At 39.1% G+C, this 26,072-nt stretch overlaps 3 protein-coding genes across 3 annotated transcripts; 1 reads left to right on the plus strand and 2 right to left on the minus strand.

Moving 5' to 3' along the window:
• Window positions 1-28: 28 nt before the first annotated feature.
• Window positions 29-3,769, minus strand: LOC112576159. The gene is made up of 3 exons (XM_025258437.1): window positions 3,462-3,769; window positions 2,850-3,073; window positions 29-543 (listed from the first exon to the last, which is right to left on the minus strand). Exons 1-3 carry the CDS (start codon window positions 3,643-3,645, stop codon window positions 106-108), a joined length of 846 nt encoding a protein of 281 aa, XP_025114222.1. The 5' UTR covers window positions 3,646-3,769; the 3' UTR covers window positions 29-105.
• A 29-nt stretch (window positions 3,770-3,798) lies between these two features.
• Window positions 3,799-15,166, plus strand: LOC112576154. Its single transcript, XM_025258429.1, has 14 exons — window positions 3,799-4,241; window positions 4,455-4,527; window positions 4,876-5,090; window positions 5,315-5,519; window positions 5,772-5,939; window positions 6,382-6,533; window positions 7,052-7,277; window positions 7,533-7,670; window positions 8,830-8,976; window positions 9,989-10,095; window positions 10,360-10,555; window positions 11,153-11,287; window positions 11,566-11,736; window positions 12,591-15,166. Exons 1-14 carry the CDS (start codon window positions 4,182-4,184, stop codon window positions 12,851-12,853), a joined length of 2,256 nt encoding a protein of 751 aa, XP_025114214.1. The 5' UTR covers window positions 3,799-4,181; the 3' UTR covers window positions 12,854-15,166.
• Window positions 13,529-24,495, minus strand: LOC112576157 (testis-specific serine/threonine-protein kinase 3-like). Its single transcript, XM_025258436.1, has 8 exons — window positions 24,424-24,495; window positions 19,557-19,832; window positions 19,188-19,286; window positions 18,584-18,780; window positions 17,858-18,055; window positions 16,506-16,624; window positions 15,908-16,038; window positions 13,529-13,652 (listed from the first exon to the last, which is right to left on the minus strand). The coding sequence occupies exons 2-8, from the start codon at window positions 19,755-19,757 to the stop codon at window positions 13,581-13,583; spliced, it is 1,017 nt and encodes a 338-aa protein (XP_025114221.1). The 5' UTR covers window positions 19,758-19,832; window positions 24,424-24,495; the 3' UTR covers window positions 13,529-13,580.
• Between the last annotated feature and the right edge of the window lie 1,577 nt (window positions 24,496-26,072).

Below are 26,072 nucleotides of genomic sequence, written 5' to 3' on the forward strand. Positions count from 1 at the left end.
CAACATGCCCACAAACTCTAGATTAGAATATGGTATTGAAGTACATTTTAATGTAATACACAAAACACATACACTTTTATACACACAATTTTCACTCCTTTTTTGTTACACATCATCTCCCATTTCTTCCATAAGTGCAGCATGTATGAACTGGTCAATGTTGTTCTTCACAACTAACAGTCTTCGTTTGTTCTTAATTTCTCTGAGCCTGTCAGCCACAGTCTTTGCATAAGTAAATAATGGATCATCTATTTTTTGCTTGTGATTTTCACGAATTTCTTGTATGAGGTCCGTAACAGCATTTTCCAAAACATCGGAAGAGGAGGAAGGAGAGGTGGCATTTACATGGCTCAGCATCCTTTTCTTTTGTGACAAGGGTGACATCCGACTTCTGTCCATGGAACGCTTTTGTGTTGCATGAGGCACAATGGCAGAAGGTGATGATGGTGACGTGGCATGAAGTGTAACAATTTGGCCAATATCTGATGATGTTGATGACGCTGAACTGGCACCATCTTCCAAAGCCTCTCCTTCATTTGATACCTATAATTAGAGCATACACAAATTTATTACACTGGTTATGCGAATGCAATTTTCAACTTGCATAATTATCTCAGATGTTGACAGAGTGATTAGAGACCTAGAATACATTTATAAGCAAGCATCTTCCTATACTGTACTTAGGGTCAGAGAAAGAAAGTGAGCTGCTATACTCCCAGATCAGATTCTCATTGTTGCTCAGTTAATAAAGATTTACAGCACTAAAATTTTGCTGCCCATGTTGACACCAACTTTTCAAAATTCATTTGGATGATGTACAAACCAAGCACAAACATACATTGTGAAAAATGACCTGCTTGTCTCCAGTTATTCAGCCTCTGATTTTCAGCTTATACTGGTTTGCTTAGAAATTTTGTTTAATGATAACAAGAAGACATCAAGGAATATTCATTTAGTCGTATATAACAGTCAGAAAATATGATGAACAACCCACCATTTAGGATGAAAAGAAGTACTCAGGCACATCTAGTTAAAAAAAAAAAAGACCAAACAAACAGTAGTTTTTTTCCTGAATATATTTTAAAATGAGATTTGAAGACTTAAAGAATACATCTTTATTGTCTACTTCTGTTCACAGGCAACAATTTTCCTTTGTTGGGAGCTTTCATAATAAATTCAAGAAAAAAGTCACATTCCACACACCCATACAAGTGCTGTACGCAAACTTAAAGGCCCCCCCCTCTCCCTTCCAAGCAATGATTATTGCAGTGATATTGCAGTTGGTATGAAGTATTTGACATAAGCACTCTTGGTGACCTGTTGTTTCCATCTACTGCCAGAGGGTAGCATTTAAAAATGGTGAGATAGTGGATGAGAAGAGTCTGTGAGAATACTGACAGCTTTTAACCTCACAGACCTTGTGTATTGGTCTCTTACTGGTCTTTGTTGAAAGTCAATGAACTTGCTGGCAATCTTGACCATCCTCATCAAGCAAGCCTTATATTTGATGGCTAGAATGCTGAACCAAATTGACAGCTTAAACATGAGAATGCTTTAAAGCTGCAATACACTGATTCAAGTACAGGGTCACTGACACCAAAATTGCTCAATTCCCTTAGAAGGAACAGGCACTGGAAGGATAGTTTGTTGTCCAGCATTGTTAAAAGGTACTCAAAACTTTGCATCTGTTCTATCATCTCATTGCCAATAACCCATGATGCATTGGTTGATGTTTTCTCCTATCAAGGACCAATTCTTTAGTTTTAGAGACATTGCGCAAAAGAGAGCTTTCTTCAAACCACAAATGTATATTCTTAATTTGAAGAACATAGCTTGCCAGTGAGTCCTTAAAACGAGCAACCAATGCCATATCATTTATAAATTTGATAAATAATAGAGCACAATAGATCTGTCTGAACTTCACTGGTGTAGACAGAACATTATCGGGGACAAAACACACTCTTGTGGGACTTCTGTATTGATGATCAGTGTTCAAGAGAGTACCTCCCAAGCTGACCCTCTGTGGCCTGTCCTGGAGAAACTCATCTAGAGTTAACGTTTAGTGCTAGGAGATGTAATAGTAATTGTGGCTGAATGGTATTGAATGCAGATGAAAAGTCCATAAAAGGGGTATCTAACACTGAAGGGAAGAGAATTCCACAGATGGAATAAGGAAAAAAGATGGATAGTGATGGGAGTGATGCCTGAAGCAGCCTAGAGAGGATGACTGTCCACAAGAGAATAGCGAAAATGAGGTGAACAGTAGCAAAAGGTCACTATGAGCTATGCCTGTGATAATGGTACAGCAGATACAAGCAGCCTTGTATCTATGTGCTCAGAAATAGGAAGACAATGCAGCTTATTGTTAAAGGAGTAATAGAGTCACCAGGAAGTGGTTTCAAAACAAGATTGGCAGCAGATATTTAAATTTCTGCAGTGGAGAAAAAGCATCAGGGACAAAACACACCCTTGTGGGACTTCTGCACTGATAATCACATGCCTTCCACACATGCCTTCCATGATGACCCCCTCAGGACCACCAGCTAAGACCATCAGTGACTGGAAACATTCATGGAACAGGTGGGTTTTAAGGCCGGTCTTGACCTTTGAATGTGCTCATTGCATGAAACTGATGGAGTCAAGGCACTACAGACACTGTGGGTAAACAAAAGAAATAGTGTCCAACTTTGTCTGATGTGAGGCATATACAGAAGGTTAATAGCAAACCTGAGTGACTATATATATGCTCTCATTTTATTAAATTTAGTACTCTTTTTTAATCCTAATTGTAATTACTTGCATACATTTCCTTAATTTATGTGACTATATTAATTCATAGTAAAACTCACTTCAACATTGACTGTCTTTCTTTGCACAGAGGAAATAGTGGTCTGTCGAGTCCAACTGTTCGGGATACCTTCAGATGTGCAGGATTCCCCACCAAGGAAACTGTTTAGTCGGTCATAGTGTGACCAAACTTTTGCAGGTAGACCAGTCCTGGTGGTCTTATTAGCCTTGTTTCTCTGCTCCCTCCAGTATGTTTTTAAACTTTCTATTTTCCTTCTGACTTGATCTGCAAGTAAAACTGTAATGGTGAAATTTCCAGTTATGCACTTCTATTTGGGGATAGTGCACGGAGTTTAAATGCGTGGAAGGTGCTGTTTTATTATGCATTCCACGACAGATGTGGCAAATCATACATGGAAACTGGCCACATTACAATGAAAATGTTTGATTTGTTGTATTTACACTACCTGGATGTCAAAACACACACACGTTGAGAAACATAATGATGCTTACGGTGTTAGCAATGTGTGATTGTGTCCATGTAAAAGATACGAACATTAAAGTAATTCAAAATATTACACACTGTTATGTTATGTTCTTGGTTTCTCTTTCGCCGTTTGGTAAACATAAAATGTTGGATCTGGGGATCGATAGAGCCACGATGTTGTACTGACCGATGGTCCAGCCTCGAGCAAACGTATCCGCTATGTCCTGCATTGCATGTGCTCTAGCTGTTTTTGATTTGTAGCCTGGGTCATGAACTTGCCAGAGGCAAGAATGTTGTTGCCAGATATCAATGAATGCATCTGTTTCCTCAGGCGTAAGGCATATCATCATGGATTCTAGCATAGGCTTCATTTTTCGTTGTCGTGTTGACCTAGACTCGATCTAAACCAACCAATCGTATCGAAGATAGTAAATATGATTGTGGCCATTGTATCCAATGGCGTCTTTTGTCTTCCAAGGGACTAGGCTCGACAATAACAACGCACGGATTTTCCGTAATAAATAAAATGTCGCATAGTAATCAATAAAGTCACCAAAGTGAGATACTATATTTCAAAGACTTCTATCATCAACAAAAAAACTTTGCTAGCGTGACTATAAAATGAGATATTTTTTATAGGTGTGCCTGCGAACTCGGTTGGATTGCTGTGATAGAAAGATACCTTTATTCGTTGCTCTAGAAAACAGAAAATCGAAATATCTCAATCGCCGTGCTCCTACTACACAAGATGACAGTTATATTAAAAGATACAGAATGAGATGTAAGAACTGGTACAACTATTGTTTAGAATGTCAAAAGAGTTCAGATCATTGGCACAACGTTTTATTGTGTTTTGATTTTTGAGAGGAGGGGGTAGGTCATGTGATGAATCATCTGATCAACCAAAATGGCGGGCCGTTTTGTTTATGTAGTCTGCATCTCTGCTGTCCTTTTGTCGACATTTCAGGTACGCTGCGAGATAAATATCTTTTCTCCAATCTAAAACTTTACAAATCTTATAATTATAATATGAGCTATTTATATAGTAAGCGAAGGATACAGAAAGCAACGTACATTTTTCTATATAACTTAAAAGATACAAATATATCTGTACACATTTAATATATTAAAGCTTTTTGCTTATTAATAGGGTGTTTCACATAATTAATTTTCATTTTAGGAAGCTTCATATGCACAAAACGTTGACCCTACCAAGATAAAAAAGGTTCATCTTGTTTTCATGAATCATCTGGGTGAGACCTTTAAGCTAATCGATATATATAATATTTGGAATAATTTTTAATTTAGAAATTATGCATGAATTAATTTTGCAGCTTTTATATTCATGTACATATGTCTTTAAAAAGTATTTTCAAGTGTTGCTCATTTATGGATAATGCCATATGCACAAGCATACATCGTCATGATCGTCTGGAAGGGAAGTCTTTAAACTTCAAATTTTAAAAAGTGATTATTTTGCTCAACAAATATAAAACTTTCATTGCCTAAGCACACATGAGTGTTCAGTTTTAAACAATAGTAGAATTCAGTTATTATATCTACTTATTTATTTATTCTTTTAATAATGGATTTTTTTTCAGACGTTGGATATGATGGTATTTATCCTGAAGTGGGTTTTGCACTGAATGTGATCAACAAATATTTTACCGAGTACTATCCCCGTGCAGCTGCTATAGCAGAGGAGCTCCGTCTGTTAGGATTCAGAGAAAGACTTGTGTACACGACACATCCATGGCTTCTGCACTTGTATTTGAATTGTCCTTCAATGATGCTGGCTAGCAATGTTTCCTTAAAGGTACTACTGCTGTTCTGGTTTGGTGTTTCTGAAAATGTATGCAGATAATATGATATTGCTGCTAGCATAATTAGTTGTTGCTTTGTTCAACTCTAGGTGGAAAGAGATACACAATTTTAGAGATGATGACAAAACAAAAGTCTTACATTTAACTATTTTTTGTATCTTAATTTATGAACAAACATCTATCTTTATCTAACATCTATTTCTTATTAATTATACAGTGCCCTTCTCGCACAGAGGTGGATACAGTGCGTCGGGCAGTTGCTATGGGAGATGTTGTGTGGCATGCAGGTCCCATGAATATGCAGTTTGAGAATTTTATGGATCCTGTCATGCTGGACTTGTCTCTGAACATTAGCACAAATCTAGACAGAGAATTTGGAATCAATAGAACGACACCAGTTGTGAGCCAGCGAGATGTGCCAGGTAGCTGTCTTTGGCCTTGTTTTTTGAAGACTAGAAGAATTATTCTGATGTAACAAGATTATACCTTTGCAGCATTATAAAAGACTTGTAGTCTTAGAAATAGCAAAATAAATTAGTAGAAAATAGCTCCTAGAAAAAAGTATCAGTGGGAACATTTTGTTTGCTTATACAAGCTAGGTATATTAGAATGTCTTGAACTATGGATAGTATTTCTAAATTGGCATATATTCTTTGTTCATTTGAGTCATGCAGGGATGACCAAAGCTGTGATTCCTATCATGAAAAAGCATAATATATCGGCAATCACAGTGGGTGTAAACCCAATGACGAGCCCTCCTGCTGTTCCACCTCACCCCTTTGTCTGGAAATTAAGTCCCCAGGATAATGATGAAGATGGCATTATTGCTTTTTGGCATCCAGGTGCGAATTTTATTATCTTTCTTAGATATTCTTTCATGCAGGTGTTGTGTGTGTGTGTTTTTGTGAGATTGGTTGAAATGGGCTTTTGCTTGTTTTTCCACTATTAATACCTGACAAAAAATTTAATCCCATCTTAAAAAGCCACCATCATACAAAAAGTTTGTTTTCAGTAATGGAATACTCAGTCTTTTTTTAAAAAAACACAAACAAAACAAAAACAAAGAAAGTCTAGGGACATTTTTTTTTTATATTTTAGTGTTTTTGCATATTTTATGAAGTTCAATTGTCTTCAGTTGTAATGTGCAAGCAGATCATGATGTACAATAACTTCATGAAGCATAGTCACAGGTCCTTTCTCTGCTAATCACTTTGCAACTAAAGGAAAATAATTGTCGCAGTTTTGATTAAACACTTTCCCATAAAATCATGATTTGTTTTTTAGGAGGCTATCCTAATAATCCTGGAAGATTTCCTACTGCAGCAGGAGGATTGTCAGTCAAAGACTGTCTGTTTGCAGAAGATGTTAATGCCTTCCCAGAAACACTGTGCTTTGCTTTCCGTACAGATAACTCGGGCCCACCAGACACCTTGGCGGTACACACAATTATATTGCATTTGTTGTTTTGAAGCCAGGGTTGGATGTAAACAGCATACTGATATGAATGTTGGTAATGCACATTGTAGAGGTGTAGGAGATAGAAGAGCAAAGCATCAGACATGGGTCTAGCAGAGAAGTAGGAATAAAAGAAGGGAAATGTCGTGTTCAGCACCCTGCGAGATGCTTGCTGACTGTTGACACCCTCAGCTAAACTGCCTATATTTTGTCAACAATTTAGCAAATGCTAATGTAGCTAACTGCCTATATATTTAGGGCCCTTATATATTTAGGTAAGTGTTGTTCATCTAGTGTCCTGTATTATAGCTAACTCCTGTGCATTACCTATAGATCTAGTTCCCTTCCACCTCACCGCCCTCTTCCACCTTGTGTTGTCAATTGTATTTAATTTTAAACAACTGCCAGCAGTATAACAGCTGTGAATGTAATTTTTGCTTCTGAGATGTAATTATGGTGATCAATTTCTAACACTGTAAACAGTCATTTTTGTGAGCAGGAGGTTCTGAGCAACTTTGAGCTTGTTCGAGGCCAGTTTCCCAATGCAGTTGTTCAGGGATCTACGTTGGATGAATATGTATCTTCACTGAAGGCTTCAGGCACTACCTACCCGACTGTCACCCAGGAGATTGGGGACACCTGGATCATGGGTGTGCAGTCAGATCCGAAGAAGATGGCTATGTACAGGGCTTTTGTGAGGGTCTTTACTGATTGCCTTATTAAAGGTTTGTAAACTTCTTTGTATTTGGTTTATTCTTTTCTGTATTTTATAAATTTAAGATGTACGTTTGATCTCTTTCCCTAGGCAGATGGATGATTGTCCTAAAACTACAGCATATGTTGACTACATTCTGTAGTCTGTGATTTTCAGACAATTTCTTTGAAATCTACTGTTTTCAATTTCTATTGCTAGATACTTTATTGCATGTACCACTGTAAAGTCAAGAAGTCAAATTTTCATTTATCTCCCTTGGAATTAGGGTCATGCCAGCATGATGATCCAAGAATATCCCAAGCTGTGTTTTACATCACCAAGATTCCAGAGCACACATGGGGACTTGATTCCATCCCTGACTGTTACAACTGGTCCAATGCTGCCTTCCAGAAGGCTCGGTCAGGTAAATCACTTGTAAAAACCCTACAGTACCTTCTGTTAAAAAGGCCAGACTTAACTTTTTTACAGTTTGGAATTTCTTGGTCAAAAGCCACCTGTAGATGCCAAATAAATTGTTTGCATTTTTAAGTGTGCATGTTTGAGTAAACTGTAAGGAACTAATAAAGGTGCAATGGCATGGGTTTTGAAAGGGAAAAATTAAAAGAATCTTGGGACTGTAAAGGCAAAATAAAACTTATTAGAATTTCGTAAAGTTTAAGATCAGTTTGAGTCTATTTTTGTGTCTGTTCATGTGGAAAAAGTTGAATGTTTTGTAGGATGTTGTGTTCAATAAGAGAAATTACATGGGACTCTTTTGTCTCTTTCGTCCTTCGATGACATCAACTCGATCCCAGTGTGAGCTGATACAACGATATGGTTGGACATTGCTCACAGCCATCTTGATTGTTATCACTGATATATAGCACTAATCCAACTAATGACACACCACTGATCACTCGAGTTCAAATACTAACAATGAATGACACTTCCTCTCTCTCGCTGACGTCACACAGCATGCCACAGCCTTATCACCGCTGTCACAGCCTTTAAGAGGATGCTCAGAGAGGTTGTGGCAGCAATGTCTGTGATGGAGATTATAATGGTGGTTGTAATAGCTGCATTTGCCAAACGTTTACTGTGTCATGGTATAGGAGGGAAAAGAATGGAGGGGCAACAATGTGGGTGCACAAGACTGCTTTTGTCAGGATGATGCTGGGGTGTAAGAATTTACCCAATTTGAGATCTGCCATTAGACTTTTGCTAGCAATTTGATTTCATATCAATAAAGTGCAATCATTATTTTTGTAGGTTTACTAGGACATTTAATTATTTGTGAAGTTTTGTAAATTTGTTTAGGACAATGATTGTGGATTCTTATGATCCAAGTTTTAATTTGAAATAGTTCTTAAGTTGTGTTATTTGTGTCATTTTAGCAAAATTATCAATATTATTTATCATATATTATAGTGTACCAATCATTTTTACATATCTGTTCTAATTACTGTGATGCAACTTTTTTCCCTCATTATTTTTATTGTAGAAAAATGAGATTATTTAAAACTTCCTCTAGAATGAAACAAATGTTTCCAAAAAAATTTAATAATTACATTATATTTGTCTAGGTCAAAACTACACAGATCGTATAGCAGCTTGGGAGGAGCAGAGGCAATTCATGGATCTAACCTTGGAAAGCTTGGCTTCACATCCCATTGTTGCATCTGTCAAAACTGAATTTATGAACCTGCAGCCTACTTTACCTGATCTTTCAGGTATCACAGTGTAACTTAGTATCTTGCTAAAAACCCTCCACAGTTTTTTTTTTTTTTTTGGTGTGATACAAAGGCAGGGTATGGCTTCAAGGCCAAACTTTGACCAGTCAGCAGGAAAGAATGGATTTGATTTGTTCAGATAAGGCAAGGGTATGTGTCGGGCCAGATAGAAGCAATGAGGGAAGAAAGAACACTAGGGTTGTTGGCATTGAGTGTACTTCTCATCCCCCTCTCTCAAGTCCAACCATTTTTTCCTACCACAAGCTGATAGTTTGGCCTTTAAACATTATAATATACATCCAAGTACATCAGGTACAGTTGTGTACACTCACATGCTGTTGTGTACACTCAAGTACAGTTGTGTATACTCAAATACAGTTGTGTTAGTTCTCATTGCAGTTAATTAGGCTGAAGGTAAAGTTGATTTATTTACCACTTTATTTATGCACAATAGTAGTTTTGGGGAGTCAGACATATTAGTTTAGCTTGCTGCCTGATCTCTGAGTACAACAAAATAATGATTGTGATATGATCACACTCATATTTTCTTTATTAGGATTTCCTCATGGCTTTCTGGTAATTATATATTATGGAGCTAACTTTCTGACTGAATTACTTTCTGGTGTTTTCCATTCAGGCAAGGTGTGTTTGTTACCTGCTTACCTGTGGCAGGGTGGAGTGAAATGGGGAAAAAGTATTGTTGGATAGAATTGCAAGACAGTTTAAAAATAGCTAGGGTACAGTAGGACGTAGTTATCAGCTTTGAAGGTGATTAGAGAAATTCATTTTGCTTGAACATTTGGCAGGATCTTTAAATTTGGATGCATGCACACACACACACACTTATAGAATACATTCATTTTGTCACTATCCACCCTTGCTCCATGCACAAACACACACACTTCACTCATTCCACACACTCCATATATAAACACACTTATTCGCCCAAACCTAACCTTCATTCACTCATAATGTTCAGTTGAAAATTATGTACAAGCCTATTTGATTGCAGAGTATGAAATAGCTAGCACTACTGATCAGTTCAAGTGTGTTGATGGCACAGTTCTCGCATTTGCATCTGATGGATCACTAAACCGGCTGTTTGATCCAAATAACAAAGTATAGTATTTCATAGTTTTACAATGCTGTTCTAAAATACCCAGTCATTTTCTGCCATAGATAATTTTATTTTACTGCTTAATTTTGTTCCAAGTTTAATATTTATTTGTTATGCATGTAGTTAAAATTTTACTTCAAGTTTGTAAATCTGGAATCAGAAAATGGGTGACTTAGTCATTCCATACAGAAGTACTATGACATTCATACAACATTAAGCTAGTTTATACAAAAAAAATGGGTGACATAGTAATATAAATTTTGCAGGTGGAATGGGCAACTGATGGATTCAGGATGGGTCAAATCCTGTACAACACCTACAACGAATCTGACTATGACTACATGTCTAAGCTGTACGACTATATTGGTGGTGCAGGCTTCCACAAGGATAATTCTACACTCAATGCCCATCCTGAATCTCAAAGGTGGGATGTGAAAGCTCAGAATTTATATAGGAGGAAAGGTGATTAATTTTTTTTTTAATTCAGTAAATACAATTCACAAAACTTTGCAATATATATAATTAAAAAAACCCTTTCATTCTAAACTCATATTTCATTCAGACAGAGGCAAAAGTAGATATAGAGTTAGAAAAAGATTCAGAAGTGGGTAAGTAATTAATTTTAGTTAATTTTTAATTTAATGGAGAGTACAATTAATATTTAGTGTCTGTGCCTGCAAGCTCTGACTTCGAGCACAATGGAAAGAAAAGACTAGAGTGAGTTCCTAAAGGTGATGGTATTCAGAAAATTTGTGCTCATCTTTACACAATTTTTAAGCAGTTGTCTATATTATTTACAACTTGCTTACCAATTTGTGTCATTATGTATCATTTGTGTTACAATATATATAAGGATCTCTATTTAACATTTGCAGAATCCACATGCCTGACATTAGCCCTTGTCGACTGTGGAATTTCATGCCCATACCTTAAGAGTGAAATTTCTTGAGAAATTAGGATAACAGGGATATAACACAATGTGGCACAATGCTTTATTAGTTAGACCTCAAATTAATTGGCTTATATTTTCATAAAAATTATTCTGTAACACTTTTTCAGGCAATGTGACTTGTGACTTCATAGTGAAAGTTGCTCCTACTGACCAGGAGGCTGTTTTAGAATATGGAGCACCTCCTTTGTTCTACATTCATTACACATACTCACCAGACCAGGACAAGAGCATTTCAGAAAGAGGTGTGTGCATTTGCAAAAAAATTTTACCCATGCTATATGAAGAACTGCAAACTATGGTTTAAAAAACCATATCAGAATTCATTTTTTCTTTATTCAATGAAGCTAACTAGCCATCTCTTGGCAGTTGCAGTATTTTTCTTTCAGAAGATGGGTCTTGTGTGCCATTTACTTAAAGGATAAGGATAAAGCAGTTGACAGAGCTGCTGATATGCTGTAAAGCTTTTTGCTTTTGATAAAAGATTTTCTGTAACTTTTAAGGAAGTGTTTTTCTGCTACAGTTTTGCAGATTGTGGTTCAGTGGTTTAACAAAGGTCCTACTCGGTTGTCGGAAGCTATTTCATTTGGTTTCAACCCCAACCCCAGGCCGTCTTCTGTGTGGACAATGTCAAAACTGGGAGAACTAATAGACCCAATGGATGTCATGTTAAATGGAAGCCAGTATCTACATGGTAAGTGGGCATGCATGTGTCAGTAGATATGTACTTATATTCATGTGTTCACATCTGCATCATATAAATACTTTTGTTACCTTGTAGGTAATACTGTGTGGCATATCCATGGTAGTATGATGTGCTGTCAAGCCATTTGCTTGTTTATAGTACTTTTTTCCGTGGGTGACAATATAAAACAAGCTAACTCCAGGTTTCTGCAGCAAAAGAGAAATAAAGTATCTTTTTCTTCCTGTGCATTTGGTGTTTTTTTTTTAAATAAGCAGTTGATAAGAGTCAGTCACTGCATCACAGTCTGGTAGTGCAGATGTAGAAGGCAAGTATGAAGTGAATCACTAGCTAGATGCCTAGGTCTCGATCTTTTATTTTGGTGCACTCTGTATGTGTCATACCCACTCTGATGCAGAGCTGGGCATCAAGGATTTTCTCTAGTACTTTGATCCCCCTCCACCTTTTGTCTCTGCTTTTATCGTTCTCTTGTCAAATAAACAACTAACTGGTCAGTCTTTCGCAGTAATGGATGGAGAGATTTCTGGAGAATATATTGATCGCATAACAAGTTACCCCAGAATGTTGTGTGTTAAGTGGGGGATTTAGTCTCAGCTTTATAATCTTGCCACCTTCTATGTTGTTAACAGCATCTCTACCCAGACTTTGTAACTTAACAGATCATCACTTGATGTGGATCACATGCTGACTTTACCGAGTCTTGCCCAACATTTCTGTTTGGTGAATTGCGGCAAGATGAGGACTCAAGTCTTAAATTGATGACCAGGCTACTACTTTATCCCTATTATAAGCCAGATCAGTCTGTAAATACTGTCATGACTAAATCATGTTTTACTCATTTTCAGCAATTAACAAGGGAGTGTACTACTTAAATGAGAACCAGACAGGATTGCAGATTCTCAGTCCAGATGTGGCCCTCCTGACTCTAGGCACAGCCTCACGTCCACCATCTGTCTTCCCTGTGCCTCTGACAACCCCAACAGAGCCATTTGTTTCAGTAGCCTACAATATCTACAACAACATGTGGAACACCAATTATATATATTGGTATCCATTCTTTCAGGAAGATCAGAACTTTAAAGCTCGCTTCTATGTCAATTTTGTGTGAAGGTATCAAATTTCAGCACATATAAGTCCCACTTCCATTAAATAACAAAATATTTTATATTAATTAAAAATTTTGACTTTAAATGCCTGCCAGTGATATACTTTATCAATTCTGGTGTCATGCACTTAAGTGCCTGCTGTGACAATAGAGAGCTTTGTGAGGGTTACTCTGGGTGCACAGTTTCAAATGACTGTTACATATTTTTTATCTGCAGAATTGAAAGAAAGATAAGAGATAATGAGAAAGACAAAAAGCAATAAATACATTCAGTCCTAACCATAACAGCTTCTCTTGCCGTAATATAGCTTTGGTAAAAACTAGCCTTTCACAAATCTCACATGTACTAAATTCTTATTCTATAGGTAAGAAGACATCAATATATAAATATATCACGTCATGAGAAACTAGCATTTATCTAATCTGTATGATAGAGTTAAGCAAATCACTTAGCTAATTCATCCCGCATACTGAACTTGATCATAGAAACATTGCCCTTGTGTGTTTTTCATGTTTTTGATATGCCAAAAGAACTCTTAAAGTAGAACTAAGACTTCAGTAGAAAAGGGGAAATGTACAGGAACCAGTAACAAAATTACAATCAAAATGAAATGATGGTGATGAATACACATGTTCATTCAACAAGTGGACATAAAATGAACACGAGTAAAGAATAATGCTTAGCAAGTGATCTTTATGTTACAAGATGGTGGAGATGCTACACTTGATATCAAGGTACACGAAGTGGTGCACCAGAAGGTTTATTAAGAGATGAGTGGGTTTTCTTGGTCAATGCTCCTGTCTGAATATACAATATTTAAAAAAACGCTTCTTGTAATGACAGTAATATAATGTAGTCCTAATTTGTATTTGAACAACATGACTGTTAATTATAATCATACAATCCAGAATGTTTCAAGTGCCCTCTGGGATAAATAAAGGGTTCCACTGGTCAACAATGAAATTATTACTGACTTTAAAAGGTCCTAATCCGTAGTATCTTGGTGTGCTTAGTAGGAATATGACCCATCAAAATTTTGATTGGTTCTCCTTTCGAAGATATTTGATATAGTTCATTTTCTATGTTTCACCTTGTAAATTTATCCAATAGGACTACAACAACATCCTAAATAAGCCTAGAATGATGTAATACTGCATAATAACCTCATGCACATGTCACCCAGAGTTTATTGCATCCTTTTCTAAGAAAGTGTGTTAATACCGTGGACAATGTTTGCTATGTTTGTGGGGAAGGAACGTTTGCTAACCAGAAGAAAAGTATCATGCCTCAAGTGAAAAAGGTATATCATCTTTACTTCGGACGCAAGATTGGCAACCAAGACAAGATATGCTGTGCTACATGTGCAACACAGTTTTCACAGTTGTTAAGTGGCAAAAAAGACCATCAATATCATTTGCAGTCCCCATGGTGTGGAGATAGCCAAGCAACCACATAAGTGACTGTTACTGCAGCTTAGTTCCTCTTCTTTCCGGCAGTATAGTGTTTTTTTGGTGTTTTGTTAACAGTCAGTTAACCTGGGGTAAAGGTCTTCTAGAGCTTGGGTGGCCGCAATTGTCTTATTGGTTCATTGATGCACGATTGATTGTAGTTCATAGGTGCGTAGGAAGTTAGTGACCACCTGTCCATCACGTACTAGCTAGGTTGTGATTAGTCATAGCTAATAACGGAATGGCAAAGAGTGTGTGTACGTTATGTTAGCCAATCGTGAGAGTTGATCGCCGGAGATAACATTGTGACCAGCGAAGAATCGCACTGGAGTCAGGAAGAGGAAGGCTCTGGCAGAGATCAATCCAAGGCTGTTCAGATTCTCCCCTGTGAGTCTGTCTTGGAATCGGCTTCAGCACAACTCACTCAAGAGGGGCGTGAAGACCTTCTCTATCACCTAGTGCCCAACGCTTCATCATCCGCAGACAACAGAGGTTGCCTTATTAAGCGATATTAAGCTCTGACCGCTGTTACGCCGAAGAGGTCAGAAAAAGACATATGTGGCACACGGCAGTGCCAGAATCTTTCAGTGCTCGTGACAGGCAGCTACGATCGCCAACTGACTCTAACGGATTCCCAGACGGCAAGAATATCGGTGTGAAGTGCTAAGTGGCGAGTGTGTTGCAGACGAGTGTAGTGTGTTGTGTAGTAGTTAAGAAAGTTAGTGGCTCATGATACCTGGACTAGGTATAGGGAAGTTAACTGGACACCTAGACTAGAGAACAGTCATATTTAGAACTGAAGCATTGTACATTTTGTAAATTGATTTGTAAAACTTTCGATCATTAATAACTTTCTTTTACACTAAATTGGCGTGAGCTGTTGTGGACGTACGTTGGGGGCTTGAGTACTTTGAACCATTATTTTTAATTTAGTGTAAGTGTGTACGTACACGTAAATGTCTGCGATAGTTGGTAGAGGTATCGTGAGTGTGATTAGACCACGGATCGATGTGTATAGGTGGATTGCTGTCTGTCTGCCGAGATGATGATGATGATGATGTAGTTTTATAGCGCGCCAGTATCCGCATCACAAAGATGCGCTCAATGCGAAGTTCTCCGCTGTTAGTCTTGGCGAGCCTTAACAATGAATGTGACTAAATCGAAAACTTTGTACAAACCTGCCTCGTTTTAGTAGTTAACTGGAAAAAAATAATCTGCCAGCTGTCCAGTAATACAAGTTCGTGATTGACCATACAATGCAGCCGAAAAGAAAAAACGCAGTACTCTCGGTAGGTGTAAGACCGCAGGCACAGGCGAAACTGTCGGAAAAAAACCTGGCCTAGTGGTCTTGAGTTCGGCCTTTTAAACTGTCAGAGGCAGTTATTTACCTCACCAGTAGAGTGATCCTCACGCCAAGCACATGCTTGCTCACTGGCAGGGAGACAATTTTCTATTTTTAAAGAGCTAATGTAACCCTTTATCTCCTATGGGCGTGTCATCTGGTACAGTTAAAGAAAAATGAGAAAATAAAATGATGGAAAGCAATCTTCATATGCATGTACTTCGTTTAACTAACCACACAGTAACCCATGTATTCGAAAAAATTACCACTCTTCTAGGAAGTTTGTAAGGGAATGTGGAGGTGCTGTCACAAAGCCACCGATTCTGAAGCACCTTGCTGAGGTCTGGGCGCAGCCATGGACTGTACGTCAGCAAATCTCTCATAAGCTGCACGCAACCTGAACGTTCCAACAATCACAGCACAAAACAGTTATTGACACTACAGATAATTCTATTCCATTTTACAGATAGCCTCTGACATCAAATTACTTTCCTCGTTTGGTTTATACAAATCTCCTCTCTAAAAGTTGAGCAATAATTTAAAATAACACAGAAGTAGTGTTTTTTAATTATTGTGTTCAATGTTGGAATCAATGCATTTAAAATATTTCAAGCAAAAGAAAAAGACAAAACATTTAATTAAAGAAGACGAATCTGATGAACAGCTTAGCCAGAAACAAATTCAAATATCCTTTCACATCGAAGTTGATCAATTACTATACAACCCATTTGTTTTATTCAGCATACAGCCATCTACAAAAAATGCCATGTTCCTTTTCTCAAACTAAGATCAAGATTTTAACAAATTGTCGTAGCATAATATGATATGTGATAGGCTCACGATACTGCTGTCATATGGACTTACTAAATGAAAGTGAGGACCGGATGCAGAGTGCAGGCGCATTCTCTTTTTTAGCCATCTTATCTAGGTCTTCGCTGCTGAACGGCAGTACACCATGCAGCACAACGTATATCACGACACCCCTGTAATATCACCCAATGTCAACATGATATATATCACATCATTCTTTCATTCATCACATATCCAGTATCACTCATTGAGGGAATGTGCATATACGCAGCGTCTAACAAGGCAAAGTCCTTAATAGAAATATCAATTTTATTCGGCAGCCGATTTCTTCTCTGCAAACCTGCGCACTGACCACTTTTCAAGCTATTCTGAAAGTCTGTCTTAAAGTGTCACTTGCCAGCTTTCTTAGGCACTTGTTCTTCAGTGTCTGTGCCAGAAGATGGTTTAGATACAAGGTGAAGTCTGTTTGGCAGTGCTTCTCAGCGAGAGGGTCTTCAATCCCAAAAGCAACGCCATTTTCCGGCAAGTATAAAGAGATACGAATTCTAGTGTCTTCAAAGTCGAAAAAGTTGTGGAAGAGCGCTGGCAATTCCTTGGAAGCATTATTGATGCGATTCTGGACTCCTTTCAGCATCACTTTGCTTCCTAGAGGATTAGACACGGAAGAAGATAGACGAGAGGAAGTCAGCCAAAGAAAAAAAAAAGCTCCAGCCTTTACCAACCGATGCCTACGCCATATTCTGGGAATAAGATGGCATGAAAAGATCTCCAACAGCAGCCTGTGGAAAAGAACCAACGAGAATGCCACTATCCAAGACATCAAAAAGCGCAAATGGGGCTGGATAGGACACACCCTGCACAAACCAGCTGACACCATTGCCAAGAAGGCACTTGACTGGTACCCTCAGGGGAAGAGGAGAGTTGGGAGACCGAAGCAGACTTGGAAAAGAAAGGTAGAGAGCGAGGCAAAGGACATCGGAACCACCTGGGCCCAACTGAAGGGGGCTGCCCAAAACCGGGTCCGCTGGCGAGGTGTTGTTGCGGCACTATATTCCTCAAAGGAACAACAAGGAATAAACTGCCACTGGGGCTGAACGTAAGCCATGATGGTAGACACAGCCAGGGACCAGTGATCGTTACAAGCGTGAGTATGCTCTATATAATTACTCATTTATCACTGGTAGTAGTAGTATCCCGCCTGTTTAGACCTTATATATACGCATACCTAGAAATCTGCAATGATAATAAGCCTGTAAATAATAAATGGTGACATGCAGACCCTTCTCAAATCAGCATTCCAAAAAAAAAAAAAAAAATAAAAGACAAACATATTAAAATTCTGACTACACATGGCTATTGTACACTTGTTCTTTTAAAAGGTTAGTTTAGGTCTTGCTGTCACTCACAAGCTCCATATGTCTGCGGCGAAATCGTCCTGGACACAGCCCTGCAAAACTTCTGGTGCTTGGAAAGCTCTACCTACGGTAGAGACTGGAACTATATTGATAATACTTTGTAAGTGCTTAGCATGATGTTGAAATCCATAGTCACAAAGCTTGACCTGGAACTTTTCTGACATCAAGATATTGTGACAGCTCAGCCGACTGAAATACAAAGAGTGATAATTTCAAAAAACTCATTCTCGACATAGAAACTTGATGCAGAAATATATTCTTTATTGCACTCTACCAAAACAGAAGAGATTAAAAATCATAATCCAAGGGCCTGAAAATCATATTTCCGTATTGCGCCTTGCTTTCAGTTTCAAAGAAAAATAAGAAAAACAGCTGATCTGGTATTTGGAATAGGACATTTCCTAAACAAGTATACAGTATTGTAATTTATACTGATTTCCAGGGATAAATAATGTTTTCTCTGTTCATTAACTGTAGAACACTCTCCTCTTTTTAATCTGCTACCTACACTCCTAGAGAGGAATAAAGCCTCGAGGCTCAAAGGAATAGTTCCCGATATCTTATTGAAACGTCTATTTCCATTGTTCTATTCATTTTCTTCTGATATCAGCATAGTTGTATGTAAAGTATGTGTACTGTTGTGTCTGGCGTGGTCAAGAATGAAACAAAGAAACTATATCGTCAACATCGTTGGAACATGGATCAAGTTTGACTAACCCATGTGGTATGCCTGTCATCTTGAGATGGGTAAGACCGGAGCAGACCTGGGATATGATGAGTTTGCTGCTCGTCTCAGCCATGCCCTTTCCAAGATATTGTTTCTCGCTGAGTATTATTCCCAAACTGCCAAGCCGGCATGTCTGTGAAACTATGAATTCTGCACGTGCACTGCTGAAATAATGCGTGATGTCCAGCTGAAATTAAACAATTTCATATGTCACTGATTGTCATAAAACATTATAAATAAATTTTTGTAGAAGCGTCCTTTCTTCTAATTGTCACATCTATTTTAGTATTAGAAGGGTTACTTTTGTAGCTAATGAAATTCAAGTTTAAATGCACAAAGTCTGATACTAAATTAGCAAACCACTCAGAGATAAATTATACCCAGAACAGCGAATTATTTATTAATTTGGTCTTTTGCATCTGCGATTCTGATTAATGTGTCTAATACTAATTGTTACAAATGTATTTTGCCTTGCCAGCTTACACGTGGTCTTGAGACAGGAACACAAGAAGGATTGTAAAGGTGGAGTGGCAGAACTATTGGAACCGATAAAAAAAATATGGCAGTAAACCACATAAAGAATTAATTTCTTACGATGTTGGCGTGAGGCGGTAATTTCTGGCTTAGAGCTAACACAGTATGCAGCAGCTGCTGACTGAGGCTGTTCTCTGACTCCACCACTTTGATGGTTACCTGCAACATTCAGGGAGATGTATTTACTATATCTATGACTGAGGTATACTTCAGTTGCAGTATAGAGAACATGGGGAAATGCACTCTACAAATTCAATAGTTGTTGTTGTTGTTGTTGTTGTTGTTGTTGTTGTTGTTATTATTATTATTATTATTATTATTAAACTTTAAATGATAGAAGCTTGCGTAAATAAAATAATGAATCCTTTTATCTTCTTAGATTAAGAATGTAAAAACGCGTTTGAGAGCGAGCAGAGGATGTCGACCAACCTGAGAACTTGGAGGTGGAAGGTCATCGGTAGTGTTCCCTTCCCCTAACTGTACAGCTCGGTACACTCGCGACATGCCTGATTGACTCTCTGCTATGCAAGAAAGTAGGCGGTAACCCCATGTCCAGCACGTTGTATAATCCTCGCAGTTAATCTTGCAGCTCGGGGACGACAGTGAGGTCGGCGACTTCTTGTGCATCATCACCAGCTGTGAACTGCAGGCTGCCCCCGATGTGGATTTGCTGCTGGAGTCCTTGATCTTCTGAGTGTGGCAGGTCTACAGGAAACACAATGTCAGATAGTACATTTCAGAATATCTGTGCTATGAAAATGAGATTTGTTTAGTCGTACTTCTCTACAGCTGATGATATAAGGAATTCATAGAAAATTGTTCGGTTGCCTACACTGAAGCGCTTGATCATTTCTGCATAGATTCTATATACAAATTGTTAACCTAAAACAGTGTTTATCAAGCAGGGATTTGTCTTAGACAAGCACAAAAATGCCCCCACTCTGCCTACTAAAATTCCTTCAAGACAGATGCTTGATATGTTCTGCAAACACTTTCTGGGCTGGACCAGTCTCAACACCGTAGTTTTATACTTTCTTTGGAACATCTTTAAAGGAGTTTGTGCCTGTCGGCCAAGCAAAGAGAATGTAAAATCTCTGAAGAAATCCTGCTCTCCCCACCTGATTCCGAATCGTCTCCTTCATAAGTTCCTTGACGATGACTCTAGTCATCAATCGCGTTATCACTCCTGGTCGACTGCTGAACATCACCGTTGTTTGAGCTCGCTGTTATCACCTTGCTTCTAAAGAAGATTAGCATCGACCCTAATAGCCTCTTTCAACTTTTCTTTTTCTGAAAAAGTTTTGCTAGTCCCACTCCTGAACCAGTTCTTCAGCCATAATCAGTTCGAACCCTTTCAATCAGAGAATCACTCGACTGATATTGCTTTCCTGCGGTTGGTAAGTGATTTACTATCTGATTGCGATATGAATCTGTCGGCTGAGTTTGATACACTCGACCATGTATCCTTCTCCAGAATTTTCATCTTAATTTCGGTTTCTCTGGCACTGTTATCTACCTGATGTACCCAGTCTACGGTGGTTATAGGCCTCACATTTTTGCCTCCTGCTCCTCAAGGCTTTATTACTAGACTGACACTCTAGAAGTCTTTCGTTTACTGTGTATCTCCAGCCATTTGGTTGCACCTGAGCCTGCAGTATCACACGTATGCTGACGATGCACAATTTCTAGGGTCTGGCCACGTTTCCCTACGCCAAAAGGTCTGCACCACCACACAGTAGACTGTAGACTCTGTGACAGCCTATATTGCCACGTAGCCGTCCACGGATGCATGATCACAACCGCTCAAACACACAACCTCTCGCTCGGCCAGAGACGGTGCACAACGTTCCAGTCGAACTAAAGCTGAGCACAACCCACAAAACACCAACAAAAAAAAATGAACGGTACAAAACAACAAATTTATTGCACACACGACATAATGCTAATAAAATATCTCATACACACCCCCACTTAAAGGAGAGAAGAAAAAACCTGCATTGTGCACAGGCGAGACACAGATAAAATGAAAAAAAAACAACAGAAAAATAAAACAAAAGGGGAGGGGACACAACACTCGTCCGCACTGCAGGGTAGCTCGGGGGCCGAAGTTTCATCGCGCCTCGAGGGCACTTAGGGATCGTCTGAGGTCTGCCCAGCTTTTATTTGCAGCAAAGGTCAAGTCGTGTGTCAAGTATCGGCTGCTCTAGCGGGTGATTCCACCCGTAAGTGTAGAGGCGGCCCTCCCCGCCTCTAGGCTAGTCTAGCTCTTCTAACTCTAGCTCTTTTAATTAACTTTAGTCTTCTGCAGAAAAGGATATCACGGAAGATGGATTTTAAGTCATCCTTTCGGTACCTTACGAAGTAATGACGTAGACAAGCACACAAACGAAACACTCATCCACTGTCTTGGTCTTCTCGCTAACTGTTGGTGTAGTACGTGCTCGTCCATTATTCCTATTAAGTTTTCTTGCTAGCGTCATTGATGGTGGTAGGTTCAGTACACAATAGATTGTGGGAAACAGTCCTACAAATCAGTAGTTTACTTTCTGCGGCATTCATATAACTGATAGCTCAAAGCGGTTCCTGCACAATACATATTCACCTGTGTGAAGTTTGCTGGTATCCTTGTTTAGTATGTCATTTATCTTTGTGTTCTGCACCCAAACTTTGCAAATGGCAGAACAAAATGAAGCACGAAAAAAGGCCTTGCATGTGATCCATGCAATTTATCAAATAATGTGATTTCGACGATGGTTTCATTACATCAAAATATTTTATTCAATTCAAATTCTGCAACAAGTTTGTTGCTTTGGTGGCTGCAACGTCATGAGCCTTTCAACCAGGCCTAATTTTAAACCGATGTAAAGAAAAATATCCCTATCATTCTGTTCATTAAAATGTCATATTAGCCATTTCACTAAAAATATTCCTATCAGCTAATTCAATAAAGGAAGTTTAATAACAGTACACAACTGCACGCTCTACTTCAGCTGCTCAGATCCACGCGCTCCATTCTTGTTCAGGTGTACTATCTGAGTGACGTATTTTACTGGTGTAGATATGTTTGTGTGTGCAACAATGTAATGCACAATAATGTTTATTCCCATACCTTTCGTGGTCTTACTGAAAGTTATATATTGACTTCCCATAACATTATTAACACGCATTCGAACAATTTATGGTGCTAGAAGCTTCTGATAACTCAAATTTGCCATTTTGTCGTGCTGCAACTTTCTTCACCACTTTTAAGCTGATCTTTTGTGCCATCAATCTTCTTTGGTTGCCATCTTGTATAATTCCGGATGAACAATCTTATTATATTTACAGTTTTTGGTGACTGGTCGTTGCAAATTGGGAAGACAAACATTGTAGTGATTCCAGACGACGTGCTACTACGTCCTTCCTCTCTCCCTCTCTCTATCTTTCGGTTTCTCGTATGAGATCTCAAACTGCGATATTATCCATGTCTGCTCTGCGTAGTAGAAGTACGTCGCACTTTTGAATTGTGCAGAAGATTTTTGTTTTTGTTTTTGTTTGTTTGTTTGTTTGTTGTTGTTGTTTTTGTTTGTTTGTTTGTTGTTGTTTTTTTGGTACTTGGAGCCACCGACAACATCTTGGAGCAGAGGAAATAAACATAAAACATACACCAATCAAACATTGCCCACGCCATTACCGTAAATGAAAAGAATGTGCCTGCCAAATTTGGTGAGGATCAGCAAGAAATGCTTTCTACTAATCTTTGTTTGATGGAGAGTGAGGTATCAAGAGACTGCACTCTTCTCGGGGGTCAGCTGTTTAAGGGCGATGCCCATCTCCTCCCTGTCTCTCGCTGTCTCACTTTCCCTAATTCTTTCTATCGAGTTATTTATCCATTCCTGACAGCTGGATTATTGTCCCCTTGCTGTCGAGCACTCTAGGTCGTTGATGGGTACCCTTGCGTCTTTTTGACGTCACTTAAAGGGATTACATGTGCTTCCTGCGTCAAATGGGTTTTCTGTTGTTGCGTCGTCGCCATGGCTACACTTGGAGACAAGCTATGTTGGAAACTGTATATTCCAACTTTCCTGGCATGATGACTGCGTTCGCTGCTTTGCCGCTTGCATAAGAAAAATGAGCGATGTCCCCTTCGCCTAACTGCTGAATGGGTGCTGCACTCTGTCGCATTTCTTGTTTTATTTTATGCCTTCTTCGCGTTGAACTTGGTGGTCCCGTCGTGCATTTGGATTGTGGTGCCCCTCCGATTCGTATCGATGGCTTCGATTCCATTTCGACGTGGAGACATCGATCGACACAGTTCATTAGACTATGACTTTTGTTCCATTTGACCTCTGTTGTTGACTTTTTCGTGTGCTGGTGCTTCGTTACAGTGCGTTTTAGATGTGATGCTCGGAGCTACGTCTGCTGTAGATGTATCTTACTGATTGTCTGCTTGGTGAAGTGCGGAGTGTGGTTTATACTGTATGTACTCGCTACACTCTGGCCTGTATTACACAGTGTTTTACAGCATACGTCCCTTATGTCGTCAAGTTATTTTGACTTGACACCACCTACCGTGAAGCGCCTTGAGCTTGCCAACAGGCAGGCATAGGGCGATATATATTAGACAACGTTACTGGAACTGTGGTGTAGATAGGAGCATTTTCAATCTCGCTTACAATTCTTCAGTTGGATTGAGCAAGCTGGGAGCATATACAGACTACAGATTTTTCATCCTATCATATGGAATTTTATAGATATTAAGTTTGTATGTTCTGTTGATGCATCTGTGTCTGTATTGTTATCATTACTTTTTCTGTGTCTATATTTTTTCGTCAAGCTTTTGAGCTAACTTTTAATGATGGGATAAAGCGCTCTATAAATTAACTTATTTTTCTTTTAATGGATGCCTACCAACGTTGTCCATGGGCGCAAATCGAAATTATTCCTTATACATGGGTGGGAGCTCAGTGTTTCTTAGGACTGTTTGTGTCATTTGCGCTGTTCATCCTTATCTCCTTTATATATTCTAGTTTTGTTTGTGGAGAATACATTCGGTATGTTCAGAAAGAAATCATTTCCCTCAGCTCTTAGACCACACAGCAAGTACTGATGGGTGAGAAAGACGTTTTATTGCCAGGCTAGTCGGCAGTGCCTGTGATCTGTACCCTGCCTATTGTCCGGGAAGTAATTGGAGACGACTGGACACAAGTAATCAGCACCGCGTGCACTCCTACCTTCCTTCGCACGGGCGAAACCATTCTCTTCTGTCGGCCAGAAGAAGTTCTGCCTGCTCACACTTAGAAATGGAGCTACTTACTTGTTTTCATGGCGGCTGTGCCGGCCCCACCATCCACAGCGTCTTGCTTGCGTCACCTATGACACTGTTTTTTTTTTTTGACGTAGACGTTTCGAACTTTTTCAGCTGCTGGTATTACTGCGCCATCTAAGGAGCTCTATCTTTGCAAGTAAAGCTAGTCCCGTAAGCCTTCTTTGAGGATTGAGCTGTTACATATGTAGACCTTTTGGAAATAGGTTCGAAAATGGAGTATCATTAATTTGATCTTCCGGTTCTTGTAGGACCCTTGCTCTCAGCACACATGAACAGCCTGTCCCGAATACATGTATTTCATTCAGAGAGGAAGAGCCATCTAGAGGAAGGCGCGAGCGTCAGCCCGTGTACATATATTAATATAAATATAAAATAAAACGTGTAAAAGCAAGAGCAGTAGATCTCAAGAGTGTAATAGCATGAACATTGCGCACATATGAAAAGCAAGCAGTTAATCAATAATGAAGCATGCAATAATATATGCGTCTGGTAATGCTGTTTAATAATAATACATGTGGCGTTTATAAAACGCATAATCAATCTCATATAGCTATAATAAAATGTACTCAGATCTAATAATAACAACAAACCTGCAACAAAAACCAAGTTAACATGTAATACATTGTCAGGGACGTGTGTGATTTCCCTTGGTCACGTGGTTGGCGAGTGTGCCGGAGAGTGTGACCGTGCCCGCCTAAAATGAAATCCCCGTGCAACCGCAAAAAGTAGTGAGAAGAGCCATAGTATTCCCAATGAAACCGCCGAGACGGATGGTCTTGCTGTACGTGTGGTTACAGGGACCGGGAAAAAGTGATCTAAGTTAATCCTTGCCTAGCCAAGGTAATAGATTAAACATTTGTTGAAGTTCTAATAATAAAGTATTTCTAAATTGTTTATAAAAATGACATAATTTTCTAAAAGTAAATATATTTTTCATTTGACGTTATGGCACAATATATAAGAGTATAAGTTATAAATTCAGTAGACTAATTAGTCACCGAGTTACAGGAACTTCTGAGGGAACTTGTGAGGCACCCACTGGGAGTGAGGATTCCCAACGAAACCGCCGAGACGGAAGGTCTTGCTTACGTGTGTGGTTACAGAGACCTGGAATATATGGACTAAGTTGCTGCCTAGCCAAGGAACTTCGGAAGGACCCACTAAGGTGAACGACGTCAAGGCCCGAGAGATCCTGGGCCAGGGGAGGAAGAGCCCTCTAGTTGTGTCTTGTGTCGGGCGTCCAGGGCGGAGTTCAGTCCGTCGACGTCCTGAAGTGTTGTTCCGCGACCCCAGCGTTCGGAATAGCAGTTTGGAGTGTGTATTATGGTGTAGCATTGTGTGTGCCAGCTACGGAGATCCTGGTGGAATATGTGCCTTAGTGTGTTTCGGGAGTGTGTAAGTGAACCTGTACGCTCGTCGTGGACTGAATGGGAGCGTTCCTGAAGCAGAGATACGTCTGACCTTTTTATGTCCGTTGAAGTGTCGCTGGCGAACAGTAACAGTGTTTTCATATTTTCTATAAATTATCATGGAGACCATTTGTATTCTGGACCGAGTTCCAGAGCGGCTCTCCGTTTCATGGTACAGGACTGACCAGTTAGAAATGTACTTTGGATGGTTTTGACGAGTAAGAGGCA

Source organism: Pomacea canaliculata, linkage group LG11, assembly GCF_003073045.1.
Source record: "Pomacea canaliculata isolate SZHN2017 linkage group LG11, ASM307304v1, whole genome shotgun sequence".
Lineage (NCBI taxonomy): Eukaryota > Metazoa > Mollusca > Gastropoda > Architaenioglossa > Ampullariidae > Pomacea > Pomacea canaliculata.

Excerpts from the sequence above, each read along its gene's own strand:
- LOC112576159 (XM_025258437.1), bottom strand. The coding sequence starts at position 3,645 with ATGAAGCCTATGCTAGAATCCATGATGATATGCCTTACGCCTGAGGAA. Across the intron at positions 3,074-3,461 it reads TGCTCGAGGCTGGACCATCG|ATCAAGTCAGAAGGAAAATA; the intron begins GTCAGTACAACA and ends TTTTACTTGCAG. Across the intron at positions 544-2,849 it reads GAAAGACAGTCAATGTTGAA|GTATCAAATGAAGGAGAGGC; the intron begins GTGAGTTTTACT and ends CTCTAATTATAG.
- LOC112576154 (XM_025258429.1), top strand. The coding sequence starts at position 4,182 with ATGGCGGGCCGTTTTGTTTATGTAGTCTGCATCTCTGCTGTCCTTTTG. Across the intron at positions 4,242-4,454 it reads TCCTTTTGTCGACATTTCAG|GAAGCTTCATATGCACAAAA; the intron begins GTACGCTGCGAG and ends TTTTCATTTTAG. Across the intron at positions 5,940-6,381 it reads TATTGCTTTTTGGCATCCAG|GAGGCTATCCTAATAATCCT; the intron begins GTGCGAATTTTA and ends TTTGTTTTTTAG.
- LOC112576157 (XM_025258436.1), bottom strand. The coding sequence starts at position 19,757 with ATGATGCACAAGAAGTCGCCGACCTCACTGTCGTCCCCGAGCTGCAAG. Across the intron at positions 16,625-17,857 it reads GCCGCAGACATATGGAGCTT|GGGTGTCGTGATATACGTTG; the intron begins GTGAGTGACAGC and ends GTGATATTACAG. Across the intron at positions 16,039-16,505 it reads CCGGTCCTCACTTTCATTTA|GTTGCGTGCAGCTTATGAGA; the intron begins GTAAGTCCATAT and ends TGGAACGTTCAG.